Source organism: Dreissena polymorpha, chromosome 5, assembly GCF_020536995.1.
Source record: "Dreissena polymorpha isolate Duluth1 chromosome 5, UMN_Dpol_1.0, whole genome shotgun sequence".
Taxonomy (NCBI): Eukaryota; Metazoa; Mollusca; class Bivalvia; order Myida; family Dreissenidae; genus Dreissena; species Dreissena polymorpha.
This window is the reverse complement of record NC_068359.1, coordinates 10,594,555-10,605,607: the sequence shown is the minus strand read 5'-3', so window position 1 is coordinate 10,605,607 and position 11,053 is coordinate 10,594,555. Positions and strand designations below refer to the sequence as shown.

Sequence of the window (11,053 nt, the reverse complement as noted above, 5' to 3'; positions counted from 1 at the left end):
AAATTACATATCACCGATTTGTCTACGCAAATTTGTTTACTTTTGGTGACAGCTAAAAAGCACGTGCAAAACATTTACGAGCTTACATCGAAAATGGCATCAAATGACAGTGACAACTTGCCAGACTTTGGATCATCAGAACTTGGCACAAAAGAGTAGTCGGTTTTAGTTTATGTCTTGATATTTTAATACCGTTGCATTTGTAAATTCAAGTTTCCTAGTTTCTATATATATCACAACAAAAGTGACAATACTTTTTTTCACCAGCACATTGATCTTAATTACGCTACCGATCCGTTATATGGTTACGTGACTGTAGATTAGTGATGAAACTGGCATATTTTGGAATCAATTTCCAAACATATTACCTGATTCTAATACCAAACATGTTTATTATATAACGCATAAGCAAAAGAAACTGTTAAATGCACAGGTGGAAGTAACGTACCCCGAACAGTATATGAACCCAGGAGCCAAATATATTCAAATAAATATATAAAATCATGTTTAATGAATCATAGTTGTGATTCCAATATCAGAGGGTGGGGATTTTTTGCTCTTTGTCAATTTTTCTCTCATTAAACATGATTTTATACATTTAATGAGATAAATTTATTGGGCTCCTGGGCCCATATACTATGCAGGGTACGTTTAACTTCCACCTGTGGTTAAATGAAGCCCCTTGATGCTTTGTACCAATTCCTTTATTGCGTTATTATAGCAATAAGTTGGTGTGCCCATTTTGTTTGGCCTCATAAAGTTTGCAGACTTCCTCCACATTTCTCAAGTTATTAATTGAACCTTAAATTTGTTATCATATAGTTGTGTTGAGCAAGACATTGTTTCTTCTCAGTGATCTACATATTCTTGAGTTTTCATGAAGTCATTTTCAAGTTATTTAAAAAATATAAATACAAATAAATACAATTGACGGTAAGAACACGTATGGTCTATCATGAAGTTTATTGAACAGTATTTTTAAGAATCGCATTTCTTATAACAAAAGCTTCTTTTATAAATTTACATACATTATTAATAACTTATTTGTCACATGGAACTAGTAACTTGTGGAATTTATGTACAGATGGTTTGAAATAAAATATCCCTTAAACACAAAGTTGTGTAGGGGTAGATCTATTCGTCAAATTTCTGGGAAAACATGCAGATTATGATTTTATATTTATAGTGTAAACAATTTGTTTGTGCATGGCTTTTTCAGTTGGGACTCTGCATACGAAAAGGAAGTTGACAATTTTGAAGACATAGGAGATGTGGGAGAAGTATGGTAAGATCATAATTCTTTAGTTATGTTTTGTAAGTGAACGTTATCAACCCATGCGAAACACACAAAAATCTTACTGGACATGAGGTCCACTTTTGTAACTTTTGAAATTAACAGGGCCTCAGCAGATTTTTCTGGACCTCGTTCTTCTTGTATGCAAACTAGGGAAAAGGCATTTTATTCAGTTTTGTTTCTAACATATTGAGAAAGCTTTGTAATGTTTAATTACTTATATCAGCAAAGATAGTGATTCGGTGTGACTATTGGTTATACACTGTTCTATTTTATCGAAAAATCATCTATCAAAGTAAAATAAACCCATACCAGTATAGGTACCCATATATAACAGGTTCGAAGTTTAATTTTTATTTCCAATCAAAGAAAGTTTAAAAATATAATATTTTTTGTTTGACAGAAGACCCCCAGTTTCTGAGTTTCGGAAATGATACCAGAACTCGGGAATTTTTATCGGAAATGTCCGAGGTCTGACATCTTTTGCATGGGTTGACCTTATAGTACTTTGCCCTTGGTTAGGTTGGAGACAAATTTAACAGTAAGCAACACACGTAAATGTGTATACCGGTAGTATTACATAAAGGATTTTGTTGTATTTTTGAAAATAATTTACTCACAACACTTACATATTATATATTGTTCAATTGGAAGGTTTGGTGAGGAAACTATGGACAAGATCATTTCCTGGATTGAGAAGTGCCCCGAGGTGAAAGCCAATGACCCAATTATTGACCTGGGGTCAGGAAATGGCATGATGTGTATTGAGCTGGTAATGAGTTCTGTTTCACGTATTTTTACGCCTGGAATTGTCTTATTAAAGGCATAATAATTAAGGCTGAAATGAAAATAAAATAAATGTCTAGGTGTGCAATTCATTGAACAGAATTTAATGCTCTTAAGTATAATTGGCTTTAACTTATGCACACATGCACAGTAACAAAACAAATGTTGAAAAATAAATAAGTACCATATGAATTATAGAAGCCAAACAGTTGTTCATACAAACACAGATTTGTGTTTTAGTGATTGGCAAGTCTTTTAAAAGAATAGGCTAATTATTATTGATGAGCTAATGGAGATGCATAAACTTACTTAGGCATTTTAGCAACATTGCAGAGTAAGCAGGATTTGCAAATAGTAAATAAAGAGATGGTATTTCTCCATAGAATGTAATTTTTTTTACAACAGACCCCTGTTTGTACATGCATATTTATGTAGTAAAAATGATATTTTCATAAAATCATTTAGAAAAACTACAAGGCAAATCAATGCTTTTTGTTGCACGCCTTCTGTGGAATACTCACTCGCGCCAAATATTTTTAGACAAATGTAATCCTCTATTGGCCATTGAGATGCCTGTTGAACCAATATTTCAGAGCAAGCGTGGTTTCAGTCAGCTGGTGGGCGTGGACTATTCAGAGCTGGCAGTGATGTTGTCCAGGTCTGTAGCCAAGGCTGAAGGCTGTGAGGAAGTTGTTTTTGAGGTAGGCAATAATAGACTTAGTTTTATTGTCCCCTACCGGTTTCACCGGAGGGGACTTATGGTTTGTGCTCTGTGCGTCTGTCTGTGAGTCTGTCACACTTTTCTGGATCCTGCGATAACTTGGAAAGTTCTTCATATTTGTTCATGAAACATGGATAGATGGCAATATGGACATTATGCAGGTCATTTCATTTTGTTCCTACATCAAAAATTCTGGTTGCTATGGCAAAAAATAAAAACATTAAAAAAATATGACAATGGTGGAGCCTGTAGGGGACATATATTGCTTGTTTTGAATATGAAACTCTTATTTGTTCAGGGTTTTTTAGTAAGTTTTATTTTAAATGGCACAATTTTGAAGTTTGGTTGCAAAATGTATTTTACAAAATAGTATTTTAATTAATTGAACAGTGCATGATTTCATAAATACTAGTAAAAGTTTTTGTCAGTACTTGCATCTGTGGCCTTGATCCAAGTATTGATAAGGGGCTTACTGCTCTTAGGGCTATCCAGCATCTGTGAAGGGGGACATATTATTTTAGAAAAAAGGAAGATTCATTTTCAGAGTAAACTGCCTTTAAACGGCACTTAACCCTTGCCCCCATAAGAAGCAAAGTGAAAATAGCTTTACAAACAGCATAAAGCCAGAACAGCCTGTGAGTAACTTTCATTCGGTTCAGATTTTATGCTGTTTACTGCTCATCAGTATCTAGGTGTTGGAAATGAAGCATTTAAAACATGAATCTAGTAAGAAAGGTCTTGAATTAAATGTAACTTTCTAAGGTTCTACAAATGCTTGAAAATAAATATCTAAGTTGGAAAGGGTTAAATAAACAGAGGAAAAAAACAACAATAATACCAGAGTAATTATCCCATACTATTGCAGACCGGTGATCTTATTACTTCTGAAAGACCCAACCAATGCACCTGTCTGACACGGAAATACAAGGTGGTCCTGGACAAGGGGACGTACGACGCCATCAGCCTGTCACCGCACGACTCACAGAGTGCACAACTTGGTTACCTGGCAACAGTTAAAGATTTGATGGACAGCGACAGCTTGTTCTCCATAACATCTTGTAACTGGACAAAGGACCAGTTGACAGATTTTTTTAAAGGTTTAGTTTAAACCTATTTATTTTTAGCTCGATTGCATCAAAAGCCTAAGTCTTATATAAACGCTCTCAAGTCTGTTTCTTGGGCCTAGAACCAGTACTTGGTGTCTTTGGGGAAGATCTAAAGAACCCACAACGGTGGGGATCGAACCCGTGACCTCCCGGTCGCTAGGCGGACACCATATCCATTACACCACAGCGACCTTAAAGGTTTGAAGACAATATTACTTGTTGAACTATACATTTGTGTACAACTTTTTATGCCCCCCTTCGAAGAAGAGGGGGTATATTGTTTTGCACATGTCGGTCGGTCCGTCCACCAGATGGTTTCCAGATGATAACTCAAGAACGCTTAGGCCTAGGATCATGAAACTTCATAGGTACATGACTGGCAGATGTCCCCTATTGATTTTCAGGTCACTAGGTCAAAGATAAAGGTCACAGTGACTCGAAATAGTAAAATGGTTTCCGGATGATAACTCAAGAATGCTTAGGCCTAGGATCATGAAACTTCATAGGTACATTAATCATGACTGGCAGATGACCCCTATTGATTTTCAGGTCACTAGGTCAAAGGTCAAGGTTACAGTGACTCAAAACAGTAAAATGGTTTCCGGATAACTCAAGAATGCTTACGCCTAGGATCATGAAACTTCATAGGTACATTGATCATGACTGGCTGATGACCCCTATTGATTTTCAGGTCACTAGGTCAAAGGTCAAGTTCACAGTGACTCGAAATATTAAAATGGTTTCCGGATGATAACTCAAGAATGCTTACGCCTAGGATCATGAAACTTCATAGATACATTGATCATGACTTGCAGATGACCCCTATTGATTTTCAGGTCACTAGGTCAAAGGTCAAGGTTACAGTGACTCAAAACAGTAAAATGGTTTCCGGATGATAACTCAAGAATGCTTACGCCTAGGATCATGAAACTTCATAGGTACATTGATCATGACTGGCTGATGACCCCTATTGATTTTCAGGTTACTAGGTCAAAGGTCAAGGTCACAGTGACTCGAAATATTAAAATGGTTTCCGGATGATAACTTGAGAATGCTTACGCCTAGGATCATGAAACTTCATAGATACATTGATCATGACTTGCAGGTGACCCCTATTAATTTTCAGGTCACTAGGTCAAGGTCACAGTGACTCGAAGCAGTAAAATGGTTTCCTGATGATAACTGAAGAATAATTAGGCCTAGGATCATCAAACTTCATAGGTACATTGATCATGACTGGCAATTGACCCTATTGAATTTCAGGTCACTAGGTCAAGGTCACAGTGACAAAAAACGTATTCACACAATGGCTGCCACTACAACTGACAGCGCATATGGGGGGCATGCATGTTTTACAAACAGCCCTTGTTTGAGACTTGAATAATAGCCATGTTGTACAAAATTTAGATCTTGATTTCATCCAATAATTGCCACAAAAATTCAAACTACTGTCTTGTGCAAGGTTTTATTTCCATTCATTCATATTCACAAATATTACCATGTGCTTGTAAGCTCATCTGAGCAATAGTGGTAGGTGTCAGTGATTGTCTGTCATCGTCAGTTGTCAAGTCATTAGGCATCTCCAATTTGCTACAAACAACATCCCCTTTTATATCACTTCACAGATTTTGATGAAACTTCAGAGGAATAATCCTTGGGTGACCCTCTTTCAAGGTTATTAAAATTGTTTCTGGTCCGCTGCTTGTGTAGGTCACCAGAGTTAAAAATAGATTTTAGAAATTTATATGCAGCATTCCTATAGGGTAGACATATGCCTCCTTGTCAGGCCGTTCCAGTCCAATGATTTTTAGCTCGACTTCAAAGAAAGCCCCAGTTCGGCGTTGGTTAAAGTTTTTTTATAAAGTCAAATAACTTAAACACTATCAAAGGTAATTAACTCAGACTTAGAATACTTCTTTATGGCAACAAGACCATTGTGTATGTCAAGGTGCATAACTCTATCAGCATTATTTTTAGAGTTATGCCCCTTTTTATACTTAGAAAATTGAAAATTTGGTTTAGTTTTGTGTTTAGGTCCATTTTATTCCTAAAGTATCAAAGCTATTGCTTTCATACTTGCAACACTTACTATCATAAGGGGACTGTGCAGGCAAAGTTATGTAACTCTGACTCGCATTTTTACAGAATTATGGCCCCTTTTATACTTAGAAAATTGAAATTTGGTTTTGTGTTTGGTTTTTACTTCTTAAGTATCACAGCTATTGCTTTCAGACTTGGAACACATTGCTAACTATCATAAGATTACTGTACATGTACATGACAAGTTGCATAACTCTGGTTGGCATTTTAACGGAATTATGGCCCTTTTTTGACTTAGTAACTTTGAATATTTTGTTAAATTTTGTGTTTAGATGCACTTTACTTCTAAAGTATCAAGGCTATTGCTTTCAAACTTCAAATACTTTCTTACTATCATGAGGGTACTTAACCTGGCAAGTTGAATTTGACCTTGACCTTTGAATGACCTTGAATCTCAAGGTCAAGTAAATACATTTTGCTTAAATTGCCATAACTTCTTTATTAAGGATCAGATTTGATTCATACTTTGACAAAACAACACTTACCTGACATACCACAATGGACTCCACCAAAACCTTTCCCCACGCCCCACCCCAGAATCCCCCCTAAAAAAAATTTCCCCCCTTTTTTTGCTTATTTTTGAAATATCTTCTAATAAATGACCATACCACAACATTTTTCTCCCTTTCCAGCCGCCCCCCCCCCCCCACACACACAGAATTTTTTTTTTTTACATGGTAAAAAACCACAATTTTTTTATTTTTTATTTTTGAAAGACCATCCCACCCCAAGCTATTGCTATCAAACTTGAAATGTAATCTTATTAGTTTGTTTTTTGTCTTTACAAATATTCAATAGATTGTGGAAAATATACCTGAACTCAGAATCACCTATAATGTACCACTTCTTTAAAACATAAGCGATCAATATTTTTCAATTATGGTCCTCTTCCAGTTAGTATATGACTATATTACCTTGACCTTATTGAATATGAACAATTTCCCCATGATGGCTTACGTTATACTGTCAAGCACTCGAAAAGTCATGCGCGCTGTCTTCTGACAGCTCTTGTTCAGCTAGTTATTGCCGTTTGATTATGAATGTGTCATTGTTTGTTTCTGCACAAGATCTCGATCTCCGACACTAATGATCCTTATTCGAAAAAAACTTGGAAGAAAGTTATAGCCTTTTGATTAATAATTTATTATTTTTAACCAGGTTTTCCGATGGAAAAAACTGGTTATTAGATTGGCGAATGCGGGCGGGCTGGCTGGCGGGCTGGCTGGCTGGCGGAACAAGCTTGTCCGGGCCATAACTATGTCGTTCATTGTCAGATTTTAAAATCATTTGGCACATTTGTTCACCATCATTGGACGGTGTGTCGCGCGAAATAATTACGTCGATATCTCCAAGGTCAAGGTCACACTTTGAGTTCAAAGGTAAAAAATGGCCATAAATGAGCTTGTCCGAGCCATAACTATGTCGTTCATTGTCCGATTTTAAAATCATTTGGCACATTTGTTCACCATCATTGGACGGTGTGTCGCGCGAAATAATTACGTCGATATCTCCACGGTCAAGGTCACACTTTGAGTTCAAAGGTCAAAAATGGCCATAAATGTCCCTTGAGATATAACCTTCATATTTGGTATGCATGTGTATATGGACAAGGCCTTTCCATACGCACAACAATTTTGACCCCTGTGACCTTGACCTTGAAGTAGGGGTCTGCGTTAAGGTTTCAAAATCTGCGTTTAGGTTTCGAAAAATGCTCTTAACTTCTATGTCCCTTGAGATATAACCTTCATATTTGGTATGCATGTGTATATGGACAACGCCCTTCCATACGCACACAAATTTTGACCGTCCGTCCGAAAACTTTAACGTTCCTCATAACTTTTGCAATATTGAAGATAGCAACTTGATATTTGCCATGCATGTGTATCTTATGAAGCTGCACATTTTTAGTGGTGAAAGGTCAAGGTCATCCTTCATGGTCAAAGGTCAAAAAAAATAAATTCATGTGCATATCTCCAATGTCAAGGTCGCCACGACTAAAAATAGATTTATTTTAAAACAAACTTACAAAGGGGGTTAATTTTCTTTGTTCATTTCAAAAGTTCAGTTTGAGTTGTCTTCCTTTATCAGATTTTTTTTCACAATGAAAACCTGGTTTTGTGACAATTTTGTCCCTTGTCTAATGAATATAATGTTTCTGTGTGAGATCACAGGAACTTTTGATCATAATGTGATGACATTTTATGCACAGTACATGTATTCTTACAGGGTAAATATCTAGATATTGTCATGTTTTTTGGCTCCAGTACGTTTTCAAGGATTTACTGCCCCTTGAATCATCATTTCGTTCCACAAAATTAATCTATACATGTACATTTAGAAGACACCTTATCAGGGAGCATCCATTAGTTTGAGTGAAACATTAAATAGCATTACATTTGTATATCTGAGGATTTTCTCTCTCCAGATTTCAAGCTTCATGATGAAATAAAATTCAAGACAATACAGTTTGGTGGGAAGACGGGAAGTACATACACAAGCCTTGTTTTGAAACTGAGCACATGATGGAACTGAGCACGTGATGGAACTGTGTGGGAGTGGAGACTTGATTGAAGAAGAATTCTGATGCGCATAAAGCTCGGACTCTTGTCATTTTACCTTAGAATCTTGTAAAACAACAACATTGAACTAGAATGTGGATCCAGCGTATATCACAGTGTATAAATCAATTTCTGAACAAGATCGAGCAAACTTATGTATCAGAAGTGTTAAGGTTTTGAGTGATGTCACTTAGGCCAAGATTAACCCATTTGCATTCATGCCCAGTGGACTCTCCAATCCTTCTGAATTGGATCAATTTATTTCAAAATTAGGGATGTCTTGTATATTTATTTCTATATTTAGAATATTTCTTACAGAAATTCCTGTAAGCAAACAGCGCAGACCCTGATCAGACCCCGCATCATGCGGCGTCTCACCTGGGTCTACGCTGTTTGCCAAGGCCTTTTTTCTAGACGCTAGGCATAAATGGGTTAAATTGACTGATGTTTCTCTAACTTACATTGTTCAACAAGCATTTCTTCTCAAGACTATCAATGAAAAAATGGTTTTATCAAAACTTAACAAATATTGAAGATATAATTTGAAGCGAAATTGTAACCTGACAACCTACCATCCAACAATTAACATCGTGACTGGAGTATATTCCTTTAAACAGCATGATTGTGACATGTTCTTTACACTTGTACTATTTGACATATGTCTGTTTAGTCTTATATAATGGATATTTATTGCCACGTTTCTTTTGTGACAATGTCAAATTGTTTCTGGAATATTTGCCTGTTGTATTTATTTATCAAATATGTTAATGTTAAAATCTCATTATGTGCGAAGACTATATACGATCTGATGAAATTGTATACATTATGTTTGATGACCTTTTGAAAATTAATGAAATAATTGCCCTGAAAAGGACTGATACATGTACTTCCCAAGAAAAATACTCAAGTGTCTCAATAGGCCTAAGGCTTGTATGTAATCAAGCTGTAATAAATAACCGAGATAAACTTCTTAACCACCAAAGTCAAATTGATCCACGTTTTTTTTACTCCTCGAAGCGAATCAGAGGTAATAGGTTGGATCCCCACTGTGGGAGTGTTCTTTTAATCTCCCCCGACACCAAGTACTGATTCTGCCCCGACACCAAGTACTGATTCTGCCCCGACACCAAGTACTGATTCTGCCCAGAATTAACTTGAGAGCATTTCAATAAGCCTAAGGCTTTGGATAAAATAAAGCTAAAATAAATAGGTTTGAACTGAACCAACTCTTAAAGCTATTGCAAATTTGTAAACCACACAAATTACCACATGTTGAAATGTGCTTTTTCATTGTTTCAGATCAATGAACCTTTAAAATTATTTGTTTGATCATTTGTATTTTTAATTGTAATCAGTAAAGCAAACACTCAAAATCAACTAATATTTCACAAAATATTTCGTAAAATAAAGTTAACCCATACAAATTTAGTGTACCTTATAGCAATAGCCAAAATTTCTACGCTAGATGTGGTATGGTAACATAGATTTAACGTGAAACAAGATGCAAGTTTTTATTTTTTGTGTGACAATATATTCTATTTTAATTTGGCGCCACGATATCTTAACATTTACAACCGAACGCGAGATTGGCTTCAGGCAGCGTCGGAAGAACGTCGTATTTATTCACTGCGTGCTTATGAATACGTCGTGCTGCCACAGCTGCCTGAAGCCAATGTCCTGTTTGCTCCTAAATGTTAAGATATCTTGGCCGTAAATTCACATGGAATATTTTGTCACACACAAAAAAAACAAACATTTTGTATTGCATTAAATCCAAACACAGATGAATTTACAGTTGACCACCTGAAGTTGTTAACGGAGATAGAGTTGTTGAATGCAAACGTTAACCATAACATTAAGTCAACATCGACAAATGAACAAGTAGTATAGCTCCGTCAAATAGTCGAGCTAAATATGTCAACATCAATTTGGTGACAAGACAAGGGCCCAGTATCATCAATGTTCTCAAGTATTTGGTGACAAGACAAGGGCCCAGTATCATCAATGTTCTCAAGTATTTGGTGACAAGACAAGGGCCCAGTATCATCAATGGTGACAGACAAGGGCCCAGTATCATCAATGTTCTCAAGACAAGGGCCCAGTATCATCAATATTCTCAAGTATTGGTGACAAGACAAGGGCCCAGTATCATCAATGTTCTCAAGTATTTGGTGACAAGACAAGGGCCCAGTATCATCAATGTTCTCAATGGTGACAAGACAAGGGCCCAGTATCATCAATGGTGACAGACAAGGGCCCAGTATCATCAATGTTCTCAAGACAAGGGCCCAGTATCATCAATATTCTCAAGTATTGGTGACAAGACAAGGGCCCAGTATCATCAATGTTCTCAATGGTGACAAGACAAGGGCCCAGTATCATCAATGGTGACAGACAAGGGCCCAGTATCATCAATGTTCTCAAGACAAGGGCCCAGTATCATCAATATTCTCAAGTATTGGTGACAAGACAAGGGCCCAGTATCATC

At 36.4% G+C, this 11,053-nt stretch overlaps 1 protein-coding gene across 2 annotated transcripts; it reads left to right on the top strand.

Annotated features, from left to right (window-relative positions):
* The first annotated feature begins 1 nt into the window (after position 1).
* On the top strand, positions 2-9,553 carry LOC127880558 (EEF1A lysine methyltransferase 2-like). Of its 2 annotated transcripts, none has more exons than XM_052427874.1 (6): positions 2-158; positions 1,220-1,285; positions 1,949-2,066; positions 2,674-2,781; positions 3,667-3,898; positions 8,433-9,553. In XM_052427874.1, exons 1-6 carry the CDS (start codon positions 94-96, stop codon positions 8,528-8,530), a joined length of 687 nt encoding a protein of 228 aa, XP_052283834.1. In that variant the 5' UTR covers positions 2-93; the 3' UTR covers positions 8,531-9,553. The 2 variants fall into 2 exon arrangements, with proteins under 2 accessions (XP_052283834.1, XP_052283835.1); XM_052427875.1 differs by having other exon boundaries at positions 9-155.
* The last annotated feature ends 1,500 nt before the right edge of the window (positions 9,554-11,053 follow it).

Bases quoted from the DNA above. Each gene is read 5' to 3' on its own strand.
- LOC127880558 (XM_052427874.1), top strand. From the start codon at position 94: ATGGCATCAAATGACAGTGACAACTTGCCAGACTTTGGATCATCAGAA. The intron at 1,286-1,948 runs GTAAGATCATAA...TTCAATTGGAAG, and splicing joins GGAGATGTGGGAGAAGTATG to GTTTGGTGAGGAAACTATGG. The intron at 2,067-2,673 runs GTAATGAGTTCT...CCAATATTTCAG, and splicing joins GCATGATGTGTATTGAGCTG to AGCAAGCGTGGTTTCAGTCA.